Source organism: Meriones unguiculatus, chromosome 2 (assembly GCF_030254825.1).
Source record: "Meriones unguiculatus strain TT.TT164.6M chromosome 2, Bangor_MerUng_6.1, whole genome shotgun sequence".
Lineage (NCBI taxonomy): Eukaryota > Metazoa > Chordata > Mammalia > Rodentia > Muridae > Meriones > Meriones unguiculatus.
Window position 1 is genome coordinate 97,052,053 of NC_083350.1, and position 13,835 is coordinate 97,065,887.

At 41.1% G+C, this 13,835-nt stretch overlaps 1 protein-coding gene across 6 annotated transcripts in view; it reads right to left on the reverse strand.

The window, feature by feature from the left end:
* Ano4 (anoctamin 4) overlaps nucleotides 1–13,835 on the reverse strand; it is a 400,373-nt gene that overhangs the window by 129,939 nt on the left and 256,599 nt on the right. For all 6 annotated transcript variants that reach the window (XM_060377883.1, XM_060377881.1, XM_060377882.1 and 3 more), the window contains one exon: nucleotides 1,239–1,339. In XM_060377883.1, coding sequence (XP_060233866.1) covers nucleotides 1,239–1,339 — 101 coding nt within the window. The remainder of the gene's footprint in view (nucleotides 1–1,238; nucleotides 1,340–13,835) is intronic.

The following is a 13,835-nucleotide window of genomic DNA, read 5'->3' on the forward strand; positions in this document are numbered from 1 at the left end:
TGTGTGTGCATGTGTGTGTGTGTGTGTGTGTGTGTGTGTGTGTGTGTGTGTGCATGTGTGCATGCTGGTTCTTTTGTTCCCAGATCTCTTTTTCAACATTTTAAGTACAGAAATAAATCATAAGACCAGAACTAGGCTTATCTGTTTTGAGAATTTTGCCTCCAGAAAACCAGATGCTGAAAACCCTAGCCTATATTTTGACTTGATATTAGGACATAAAGACCAATATACAAAGATGTTCTGAGAGATATACATGGCTTATCAATGGAAATTGGCCTTCAGTAGATCTCTAAACCTCTCTCTCTCTCTCTCTCTCTCTCTCTCTCTCTCTCTCTCTCTTCTTCCTGCTCCCTACCCCCACTCCCCAGTCTGAGCTTAGCAGACTGCTGGCTTCCATAACATTCACAGCCCACTAAGAGATATTTTGTGCAGTTGATACCATCCTGCCTAATTCTTGCCATCTCTCTTGGTCTCACTGGCAAGCTGAAAACCCAAGGTAGTTAACACAAATCACTCTTGAACTGTCCTTGGCACTAAATCATTTCTCCTTTTAGCAAATTCAACTGCTGATTCCCCTCCCCCTGCACTCCACTTTCCCCACGCACATATACTTTGAATTTGTAATATCAGGGTTACTATCTCATTTTGTTTTTATCCGACAAATGAAGACCACATTTCCTCAACTATAATGAAATAAGAATAGTCACTGTGAGACAAAGGCAAATTTATCCTCATCCTTGTAAACAACCTAGCAACCCATACAAAGTATCTTTTTTCATCCCTATTATCTGTGCTTGTATAGAATTATGACTTCTTTATTTTAAAGTATAGTTTATTTTAAGAGATCACATTTTATGGAATTTCTTGAACTTATTTCTTTGAAAACAGATTTAAAAAAATTTTTTTTTCCTGGTCAGTAAAGACCACAGTACATAGTGTCTTGCTGTTCAAAGCAGCACTACACAGAAATTCTAGAAATGGCACTTTCAAAATGCAAATGCCACTTGGAAATGCTACTTGATAGCAAGAAGGAGTCACTGTGGGCATGAAGATGCATTTGCATTTTCTAAACATTAGAAAAAATTTCTGCTTTAATGGCTTTTTCAGCCTGAACTATGATTTTTTTGTTACAAGAGATAATGTTATTAGATTTATAGTAAAGTAGCAGCAGCAGCAACAGCAGAGAAAGAAAGACAGAGAGAGAGAAAGGGAGGAAGGAGAAACACATTTACACCTACCTGAAAGGCATCCTTACATTCATTTGCTCTGCGTATCTTCCAAGGACTTCCCATGGGGCATGCAACTTCACAAAGATAATGTCACTATTTATTAGAGAGGACTGAAATAGAAAAAAGAAACTAAATTGAAAAGTATATCCAAACCTCCCACAGTTTAAATGCTGCTGGAACTTGGAATGTATGAACCCGGAGTTTACAATTTGGGGGCATTCTTTGACAATAAGCCAGTCCCTTAAAGTGTGCCTATATTCATTCAACAAATACTCCCCTGTGTTAAGCACTGGAGACCCAGCAGTGAATAAAAAAGTAAAGAGTGATATTTACACTCTTCATAAATATTTAAAAGGAACATATGCCAAAACTGGTTTAAATTCAGGTAGTGGTAAATATTCTGAAGATAAAAATATGGTGAGAAAGCGTTGTGGGGTGAAGGCACATGCTACTCTAGATAAGAGGTCAAGAAAAGGCCTCTTTGTAGAGGTGACTGAGCTGAGACCTGAAGGAGGCTCAGGAACCAGCCGAGAAGACAGTGCAAATTGTGTGCCAAGGCCATGAGCTTGGTTTGTTCAAAGGAAAGGCTCGTGCCCAGACATGTGAAGTATGGAGGAGTAGCATTAGAGGCTTGAAAATAGAGCAGAGAGAATATGCAGCCCTTCCTTAAGCTGTTGGATCTCGTTGTTAGAACATAAGAAAGCCATGTTGGTTTTGGAGTTCAAAGATCACTGTGGCTTCTTAGTGGAAAATAAGTTATAAGGAAGAGATTTATTTAAAGAAGAGGAGAGTCAAGAGGTGGCTCAGTAGATAAAACTCTTGTCATATAAGCATGAGGACTGGAGTTCATGTCCCCAGAACCCACATAAAAGCCAGATTGGTATGACCCAGCTATAATCCTAGCACTGTGGAGGCGGTGATGAATGTGTGAGGTCTAGGCTCAACAAAAGACCCTGCCTAAGAAAACAACGTGGAAAGCTATCAAAGAAAAAAACCTGATGGCAACCTTTAGTCCCTCCACATGGCCCTACATATGTGAGTCCACACACATGCAAACAGTTATACAAACATGCACATATAACACACACTCATACCTTCTCCCCAAAAGAGTAAAGAAAAGGAGAAATACTCCCAGCTGACAAATGAAAATAGAAGTTGGTAAGGGAGTATGGAGAAGGAGGCACAATGAGACACGGGATTTGAAGCTGGGCTGGTGTGGGGCCACCTTTTCCCAAAGCCCTGTGTCTTTCAGGGCTTTTAAATCAACAAACTACTTAGACTGGGAAGTCATCTAGAATTTTACACCCTGATACACACCCAACAGATTTTGGTCTTTGCCTGTGGAAAGAAGGATGTGAACAACCAGCTGCAAAAATCTTCCGTTGGATGTTGCCTTCCATAGGGAGAGGTAAGTAGAAGAAAGAAGTAGAAGAAATACCATGAGCCAAAAAGTCTATAGTGTAAGGTGGCCATTTGTTCAACCCAGATCCTTCCTGTGCACGCTGTATGCCACTTATAATTTTTAGATAATTCAAGAACGTTAGCTTCATCAGGCCCACCTAACTGTCTCTGCTGACAGTTAAGCCTCTATACTCCACCTAGACCCTTACCACTGTGCCCAAACTTCCTTCATCTGCCAACTCCTGGTGCTTTAAATAAGAAGGTGTTGGATCCTGAACTCCTTTCCTGCCCCTCCACACTTCTCCTAAATAACTCCTGGTGCTAACAGGTAAGCAGTGCCCAGACCACCAGCCCCAGGCCCACACTCCCAATCAACCAGTTAACTCAAAATGTGCAAATCCCAGGGCAAATCCATGAACAGTTTGAAAATCCAAGATGACACATCTTCTCCTTCCAAATGTCAAACCTATAATAACATATCCTAATGAGAATGACCTGGAAGAACTTCCAGCAAGAGTTCAAAGAATGATAATAACTACATTCAAAAAACCCAAAGAAGACAAAAATCTAAGACAGGGATGAAAGAAGAGAGTCAGCACAAGATAGGAGAGCAGAAATCAATCAAGAGAATTACTGATGAAAAGCCCAACTGTAATGATGGTGGAAATGAAAACAACAACAAAACAACAATAAGCCAAATAAAACCCTCAGTGGAAAGAAAGCCTCACAAATAGAATGGGCCATGTGAAATACAGAAAAAGTATCGAGGCTGGAAGACAAGGTAGAGTCATTGAGCCAGTGATAAATTTATAAGAATCTATGGGCAAAAGTCTGGAGAGAGTTGGAGAACCATGAGAAGATAGAACTTGTATTATGGGCATAGGCAAAGGAGTAGAATATCATATCAAAACATCTAACAGACTCTCAGTAAAGTCAAGGAAGAAACTACCATATGCAGAGAAATAGATCCCCACCTAGATGAACCTAAGTTCTGCCCACAGAATCAGAAAAGAATCTCCTCATGACATACTGTAATTAAAGCACTAAAAACATAGGACAAAGAATAGATATTGTAAGCTGCAAAAGGGAAAAGTCAAGCCTTTAAGGCCTCACAAAATAACATCTGATTAATAAACAGAAACTTTTAAAGGCAGAAAGTCTTGGAAGGACATACTTCATGTCCTAAATGATCACAGCTGTCAACTCAGATATTATACACAGCAAACCCATCTATTAAAATTGAAGGAGAGATAAAAACATATTAAAGAAATTTACGATCACTAAGGCAACTCTACACCAGATACTAGAATACTTCAGTCTGAAGGAAGAGATAAACACATCAAAGAGCTAATAAGGAATAAATAAATGCCAGGACAGTTAAACAAAAGAGATATAAGAAAACAATCCAAAGTTAACAAAATATCAAGAGTTAACATACATCTTTCAGTAATAACTGAATATCAGTGGTCTCTTTTCCCCACATAAAAAGACACAGACTAGCATACTGGCTCAGAAGACAGGATCCAACTCTTTTCCTGCCTCTAAGAGACACAACCTCACCATTTAACCTTAGGGTAAGGGGTGGGAAAGGTCCTCCAAGCAAACGGAACTTAGGAGCAAGCAGGCATATCTATCCTAATATCTGAAAGCATAGACTTCAAACCAAAACTAGTTGGGAGACACCAAGGAGGAACTTACAGGTATAGGTGAGGACTGGAAAAGACTCCAGTAGTCCAGGAAATAAGACCAATGTCCAACAAATGGGATCTCATGAAACTAAAGAGCTTCAGCACAGCAAAGGAAACCAAGAAGTGAATTAATAGGAAGTCCACAAAATAGCAATTATTTTCAGCTATCAATGACAGAGAATTAGTGTCTAGACTACACAAAGAATCCCTAAAGCTAAACATTAAGAAAATAAGCAACACAATTAAAAATGGCTGCTGTAACTGAATGGAAAAATCTTTAAAAAAAGAAATGCAGATGGCTAGGAAACACTTTCAGAAGTGCTCAGCCTTCTTCACCACCAGGAGAACACAAATGGAAACTATTTTAAGACTCCACCCCATCCCAGTCAGAGTACCCATCACCAGGAATACAGTAAGAATAAATGCAGGCATGCGGGAGAAGCATTGTTTTCTGAGGCCACTGGAGGGATGGCCACGCTCCAGCGGACAGCGCTACACCGATGCGCATATAGGCAGCACCAACCAGACTTAGCGGGTTATAAAAAATAAAGACATGAAGTGTGAGGGACATGTCGGGAGGATATGGGGAGATCAGAAGGGAAAAGGGCATGTTGATATCATGCTTCATATGTACAGGAAATTCTCAAAAGTAAGGGAAAGTTTTGAAAAGAATGTCAACATTAGTTTTTTGTGAGTTGATAAAAAGAGAAGCTCAACCGTATGTTCTCTCTGGGCAAATCTTTACTCAAGAGAATTAAATATTTTATTATTTTGTGATGTGTATGAGTGAGCCCAGGATGGGGCATTTGATTTCCTGGCATGGGAATTACAGATGGTTGTGTGCCATGGGAATGACAATGTTCATTCTCAGTAGCTTAAATGAAATGCTGAAACCCCCAGGAGAGAAGGGCCAGTGTCCATTTCCACAGATGTGGGGAGGGGACATCTAAAAAATTCAACTTTCTGGAAGTTCAGACTAACGAGAGGTTTTATTTTCTAACTTGGGATAAGTTGGGCCCCATGTCTGGACCTTCTGAAAACAAGGGGCATTTCTGAGTCTGTGTCTGCAGCAAAGCTTGGCCTAGAGGAGCATCTGCCATTGTTTTTATGAGACACAAATAGTCTATGCAAAATGTAACAGTTTAGACCAGTGCAGAAGAGCTTTGAGCCCTGGGAAGCTGGCAGGCGCTATGGAGGAAGTGACTTTCGGAGCTGTCAGAGCTAGTCACCATGAATAAGGAGCCTGCCCAAAGTGTGGTGAGGCAGTGATCCATCATACTCCATTCTCTTTGTGCAAACTAAGCAGTCAGAGGAAAGTGAAGGAGCTCATGGATCATGGTGTCTCTAAAGGACAGACAGAAGTACGTGTGCATGCTCACACCCTCCCTTCCTCCCTCTTTCTCTCTCTTTCTGTCTCTGTCTCTCCTTTCCTCCCTCCTCTTTTCCTCCCCTGCCCCTCCAGTCCTGTTTTGTGCATGATTGCATCATACTTATGCTTCTCAGGAGCATGTCTATGTTCTAAGCTTTTGGAAAGATCAGTTTTTGCTTTCCAATACACAGTATATTTCCAAAGTTATAACACACATGAAAGATCATATCTGAATGATTATATTTCTTAAAACATTCTTATTTTGTTTATATTAAAGATAAATTTCAGAGTCTGGGATGATTCTGTTCTATCCTTACTTGAATGTGTGTCTGTGTTGTGCATTTTGTCTGTGTGTGTTGGGGGGTGTTGTTAGATAGCTGATCCGAAACTTCCTATGTAGCCTAGGCTAGCCTTGAATTTGAGATCTCCCTGCCTCAGTTTCCCAGGGTCTAGACTTAGAGGTAACATCAACATGCCTCTATCACCTGGAGATTTTAATTGTGATAGTGGAATTCTTTGAGTATATAGTTGAGTATATAGTTGTGCTGAAGGCTTTTTACCAGTTTACAGGAATACTGGAAAGTGTTGGAACTTTTAAAAGGTAGACTCCAAGAGAAAGAAGTTATGTCAGCTCAGGGTGGTGGTACACACCGTAATCCCAGCACTCAGGAGGTGGAGGCAGGTCGATCTCTGAATTTGAGGCCAGCATGGTCTATAAAGTGAGTCCAGGACGGCCAAGGCTACACAGAGAAACCCTGTCCCAAACCAGAAAAGAAAAGAAGTTATGTCATCGGAGAGGGGGTGAACTTCACCTTAGAGACCTGCCCCTTCCTGCTTTGTGTTCTCTTCCTGGTCACTCTGTGGTCAACATCTTTGAGCTACCATGTCTTTGTAGGAGACCCAAAAGCAAAAGAGCCAATGTAGCATGGATATGGTGAGCTAAAATTAACCTTTCCTCCCGTGTAAGTTTCTCTCAGGGATTGTGCCACACTAGCACAAAGCTGGGTTTCCTGTAAGAGGATTTTTCTATCTTCCTATAAAAGACTAAAATGATGAAACACAGGAGTGCATGGGGAATGTGATTGATTTGCATAACCTGATGAACTCACACAATCTGACAAACCTTTGTTTAGGGAACAATATATTTTTAGAGGTAGTTTCTCTGTGGCTTTGCTGAGGGCTAGTTTTGCAGAGAATAAACTAAGCAGTGGAAAAAAAACAATCACAGTAGAACTTACATAAATGCATGAAAACATTCAAGAAATGCATTAAAATATACCACCTAAAGATCATTATTAATGCCACATTTTGGGGAGTGAAAGTTCTTTACTTGAACATTTGCTTTGTTTACCAAAATTCCAATAAGGTATGTCCATGATGTTTTGCAAGTAACCATAGCTTATTTTTGTTTACTTTCCTTGATATTAAAACAACTTTTTGGGGAGAGGCTTTCGAGACAGTATTTCTCTGTGTAGCCCTGGCTGTCTTGGAACTCACTCTGTAGACCAGGCTGGTCTTAAATTCAGAGATCCAACTGCCTTGCCCCCTGACTGCTGGGATTAAAGGCATGTGCCACCACTGCCTGACTAACATAACTTTTATTCATAGTGCTTTAAGTGCTTTATGCTGTCAAAGTGCTTTTACATGTTACCTCATTTTATCCCCACCTCCCACGCTCATGAGAGAGGCAGATTAGCTGACTCATGAACACACAGAATGTCTGTTTCAGATGCAGCTGATCACATGCCCACAGCCGTAGGTAACTTTATCCAATTGTTTCTTAAGGTGTACCTTCTCTGACTTGTCCTTTGCTTCTGTTGCTTACAAAGGATAATCTTAGAAGAACAGCCTTCATTAGAAATCAAAGCAACAGAAGCAAAGGACACCCACAATAGACAGGGTTTTTCTTTGCAACCTTGGCTGTCTTGGAACTCACTCTGTAGACCAGGCTGGTCTTGAACTCAGAGATCAACCTGCCTCTGCCTCCTGAGTGCTGTGTAAAGGAACTATAATCTACCAATGAATCAAAATTGGATTGAGACGGTTACATATACTTTTATTATCTTGAGAAAAATGTTGACCAGTTCCCAAGAATGAGGATGAATAGGTATTCATCACCTGTTCATGGGTTCTGTGTGTTTTCGTTTGTGTCTAAATGTATCATTCCTTTTACATGATCATGAGGAAAATTTGGTGCCATGGGGTTTATGATTTGTGTTTAACTATCCAAGCAGTAACTAATGCAGCTGACCTATACAGAATACTTTCTGAGCTCCATCTCTAAATAATAAATGCGAAACAAATGACTGGTAATTACACAACTCATGCATCATGTTTCCTCGACTGCTGAATGATCACACTGCCATTTCAAATAGGTCTTTTCTTGTTATTAAGTGTCCCTTGTCACATAAATCCAAACATGTAAGTGTCAGAGTGAACAGAAGTGAAAATGAGTCACATCATTAAAATGCTGCAATAAACATTCCTTAGAGTAGAAGTTTGGTGGCAAAAAATGATGGTTTAGTGACAACTGGAAACATATGCTTAGACAAACAACTGGAAATTACCAAGTAGCATAGGAGCTACCTGTAACAAAAATAGACACATTACTCATTTCTTTCTTTCATTCAACAGGAATGTATTTAATATCTTCTAAATACTAGATTCTAGGAATAAAAAAGTATGCAAATCACAGTCCTTACCTTGGAATGTAAGACTTTCATAAATAAAAGTTAAATGCAACAATATAAGGAGAAAGTAAATAAATGAAGCCATTTACCATGATCTAACAAACATGATCTCTCTCTCTCTCAAAAGTGTGTGTGTGTGCGCGCGCACGCATGCAGACTCACTCGCTCACTTTTTGTTAGGGTGATCGGGTTTGAAAATAGATGTACAGAAGTAGGGAGTGGCAGAACACAGGTAGACTGTGGACTCAGACATTCTGGAAATGTCAGTCTCCTGATGCCCATGAGAACATAGCCCACGGAATATTTGTTACATGAATCTGGAGCTTCCAGGAGAAGGCTGGACCAGAGGCACAAAGCAAGTGCAGCAGGAGAAGATGAGATGTCATGCTTTCTAGGTTATTGCACAAGAGAGCTTAGATACAGAACTGTGTGTGTGAGGCTGCACTAGAGAAGTTACAGGGCAATGTAGATCAGAGGTTGGACAGCAGATATCAACACTACCCCCTACCAGCTCTGTGATCCACACTACCACTACCAGCTCTGTGATCCACACTACCCCCTACCAGCTCTGTGATCCACACTACCCCCTGAGAGCTCTGTGATCCACACTACCCCCTACCAGCTCTGTGATCCACACTACCCCCTACCAGCTCTGTGATCCATACTACCTCCTGCCCCCTCTGTGAGCCACATTATCCCCTGCCCCCTCTATGATCCACACTATCCCCTACCCACTCTGTGATCCACACTACCCCCTGAGAGCTCTGTGATCCATACTGTCCCCTACCAGCTCTGTGATCTTCAAACCATTGAACTTCTCTGTCTCTGTTTTGCTCAACAGCTAAAGAGGAAATAATAGAAATGCATATTTGGCTTCATTATATTTAATGGCATGAAAACAGGTGAGTTTCTGGCAGAATATGTAATAATTTGTTAGCATGGTTACCTCTGTGAGGGACCAAAGTAGTAACAACCTGGGAAGGTGGCAAAAAGGAACCAATGTCTGACAAAAATCTGGAATTTTTTGACTTAAACAGAAAAAGACCTGAGAGCTAAGCCCACCATTCCTGTCACCTGTCCCTTCAGCGTGCTTAAGGCCTCCTATAGATTCAACGTTGACATCTATTCATTCAATATACAAACAAGTAAACAAACCAACCAGTCAGTAGCCACTTTGTGCTAGTGATTCAGATATGACACAGTGCACATAAATTTCAGTTAGGAAGTAAGAGACCGACATACATATACAGAATTTCCAGTGGTGGGTGTACTCTGAGGGGAAGGGGAAGGTCACAGAGCCTAATGATGAGATGGAAGTACCATTTTAGAATTGTGTGGAAAGGCCTTTGGATAGAGTGATTTTTAAACAGAGAGCTAAAAAAAAAAGTGCTGAAGAAGGCTGCTTTACTATACAGGGAGAAAACATTGCCAGGAACGATAGAGAAAAAGGCAAACGGTAAAGGCCAGAGAGCATAAACATGCTTGGTGTTTCAGTTTATTTAGCATGAAGGGTCAAACTGTCATGGCCATGTGAGTCTGCTCTGTATCCCCTCAGGTGACAACACTCTTATGAGAACAAAGCAAAACCATAAGATGCTGGAGCAAAAAATGTGAAATTTTTTTTCATTTAAAAATTATTTATATTCTTATAAATGACAGTGTACTCACTTTGTATCCTAGCTGTAGCCCCTTCCCTCACCCCCTCCCAATCCCACTCTCCCTCCCTCATCTGTTCCCATGCCCCTCCAAAACTCCTCTTCCCTCTGACCCTAGCCTGTCAAGTCTCAACAGGACTGGCTGCATTGTTTTCCTCTGTGGCCTGATAAGGCTACTCCTCCATCAGGGAGAGGTGATCATTTCTAACTGAGACCCAGATAAGCGTCTTGGATGGAGAAAATCATAGTGAATTGAATGGGACAGTAGAGGAGAAGCTGCAAATGTCACTACATGCTGGACAGATTTTAGGGCATTTAAATATGTTAAATCATTCTATCTTCACACTAACGTTATGAGGCTGGTATGATTATCACCCCTGCTGAGTTTATTTGAGGGACACAAGAGAATAAACACACCAAAGAAAGCATGCAGCCCAGATTCTCACCAACTCACTGGGCTTCCAAGTTGCTTCTCCAAAAGAGGAAAGTTAGGGCTTACACAAGTGTCCTTAATTATCTCTTGGTTCCCATTACCATTTTATAGAGTGACTGGCTATGGCTTTAAATCTAGAGTATGGTACATAGTGATTGCTCTCAATATCTTGTGGTACATTAATTAGCTTGAGTGTACACCTTGCAAGGGCTCTTCTAAGGCTGCTGTGATTGGATAAAAATAAGTCCAACAAGACAGTAGTCCCTGCTTCCTTCTCACGCTTACTAAATGCTTGGTTGGCCTTCTGATGCTACTAACTGATGCCTGTAAGCTACTCTGCGAAGCTGATGGCAGGGTATACATTCCTGGAGGCTAAAGATCTGAGGGAAATCACTAAACAATCAGCTCCTCTCAGGGGGCTGCCACCTAACAAGCTGTGTGCCACTGGGCAAATGACTTGAGCTTTTCAGTTTTCTCTGTAAAATGAGGGCACGTGTCTCTAAAGAGACTTTTTTTTTTTTTTGGTACCGGATAGTCTTGATTCTCTTAGAGACACATCAGAGTGTGTGAGTGTAGTTTGAAGAAGCTTTTTGGCTGATATTGATGGAATTGGCTAATATAAATTCTACTGTATCTTCACATGCATAAACACATTCATAAATACACACAGAGAGAGGGAGAGGAGATACTGTGCCTTGTGGGAAAGAAGCTTTGGTGGTACTGTATGGTCTTACACTGTCAAAATATTCATTCCCTGAACATGACATTAGCATCTGCCATAGTAAATAGCCTTTAACAGACTGTTAAATGTGGATACCCCTGGGGCTCCATTTAGGCTGTAGTCTCATAGTCTCATTTTCTCCATCCTCTCTGGATGAGCTCACTTCTTCCCAGCAGCATTCAGTGTCACCTGATATCTCCAAGACTCTTGTCTTTGGACCTGATTACCTATCCACGTTCCAGGTCATCTTGGCCAAGGCTAACAGAATGTCTGCCCTTGCTTGTTGTCAAGCTCAAAACGCTTAACTATAGCCACGTCTCTGAAGAAAACATTCTTCTCCCTGATGCCACACTTAACCACTTTGTGGTTCAAGTTCAGCAATTATGCCTTACCCATTCTTAATTCATGACAAAGCCAGTTAATCACTGAGTCTTATTGATTTTAACTTTTCACTACTCTTGAGTCTATCTACTTCTCTTTATAGATGTTACCAAGTTTTGTTTTTTAACATAATTTATTTATTACAATTTATTCACTTTGTATCCCAGCTGTAGCCTCCTCCCTTGTCCCCTCCCAATCCCGACATCCCTCCCTCTTCTCCTCCCATGCCCCTTCCCCAGTCCACTGATAGGGGAGGTCCTCTTCCCCTTCCATCTGCCCCTAGCCTATCAGATCTCATTGGGATTGGCTGCATTGTCTTCCTCTGTGGCCTGGTATCCCCCTACCTCAGGAGGAGGTGATCAAAGAGTCAGCCACTGAATTCATGTCAGAGACAGTCCCTGCTTCCCTTATTATGGAACCTATTTGGAGACTGAGCTGCCATGGGCTACATCTGAGCAGGGGATCCAGGTTATCTCAATGAATGGTCCTTGGTTGGAGTATCAGTCTCAGAAAAGACCTCTAGGCCAAGATTTTTTGGTTCGGTTTTCCGTATGATTTTATCTTTTCACTATTCTTGAGTCTATCTACTTCCCTTTATAGATGTTTCCAAGTTTTGTTTTTTCTTAATCTAAAATCTATGAGAAAACTGTTGAGAAGTGGGGCTCCTATGATGTTTCATTACAGAGTGATGTAACTAATAATTATAACTCATTTCATATTAGCTTTTTTGGTATAATGGATATAGCTATGCTCTTCTAGTTCATATAGGTTATACAAATAATGTATAATATCATATTAATCTGTAATATGTGGTATATTTGAAACTATGGGGTGTACCAGTGTTCCTGGAATCTGGTTCTCTTTTCCCTTGGTGCACATGAAAAGATAATCTTCTAGTTAGCAACATGGGTTCAAGATATATGATAAGTTCTAGACAATGAGCTATGAGAGAACCTGAAATAGTCCTGTGTAATTTCTATTTCCCTGCTCCAGACAAAGATGCTTGTGTGAAGTTTCCATTATCTCTAGTCTCTGGCATCAACAAAGAAAAGCATCTATGGTCCATTCAATCAGCCTAAAAATCAAGAAGTGACTTTTCCCTGAAGCTTGGGATGAGGAGGCCTTGAGTGACATATATAGACTTCATATAAATCTGTGGGACTGGGTAAGGTCACAGAGAGACAGAGATAAAGAAAGGAAACCCAAGCCCAAGACCAAAGATATGCTAATATTTAGACATTAAATAGAAGAGGTAGGTGACACAGGAGGTTAAGAAGTGAAGCAAGGAGATGCAAGAAAGAGCACACACTGTCTCCATGACCCAATCAAAGGTTTTTCAAGGAGTGGGTAAGCCTCTGCTGGAGGAAGGCAAGGAAACAGGGATGATTTCCCATGAAGTCTGGCCCTGCATGACCTGCAGAGGTAACTGCTAAGGAATACTGAAGGAGTAATGAGATGGACAGAGGGCATTGTAGAAGAGAAGTGGAATGGTCATTAGATTATGCAGTTAGGAGATTTTTATTCCTAACACAAGCATCAGGAGCACAGTCTTAGCAACTAGATAGAGAAGTCAACATGAAGATGCAGGAGGAAGAGGGAACAATGTCCTTGAGAAGGTTGAGAAGAGAATCTGGGAGTCATGGGGGATTCTGCGGCTACCGGCAGACAGTAGTATCAGCCGGATGAGGAGAGATGAAGAGTATAGGGCACTTGCAGAAGAGCGTGTCTGGTTGTGTTCATTTCTATCACAGCATAAGCAAGCCTACGAGCAGAACTTCAGTTAAGGATGCAGAGCAGAAGGTAAGAAGATTAAAGAGGCCAGAAGACAATATGAAGTAACAGCAGACTACTATGCCCCACCTCCAGCATATCCAGACTTCAGTCACATGCCACCTAAAATAAAATCTGCTACCCAACCTTCTCTTTAAGATGACTAACCCTTCTTCGGTACTCCCAGCCATACTCCACTTTAATTTTGTCTTTGCCATATTATTTTTTGCTCTCTGACACACCACGCCACTGACTTATGTCTATTGCCCACTGACCGTGAGCGAGGGTGGAGCTTTTGGTTTTGTTCACTGATGTCTCCTAAGTGTGTACAATCATGCTAAGGGCGGTGTATTTATTGAACAACTGAAATGAACAAGTACATGAGAAAAAGAAGCAGAGGAATAAAAAAAGAGCAGGATGAAGAGGGACAGGGAAAGAGGGAAATATTCAGCTACTTCGTTATTTAGTTCCTGTAGGAGGATAGGTAAAAGCATGAGT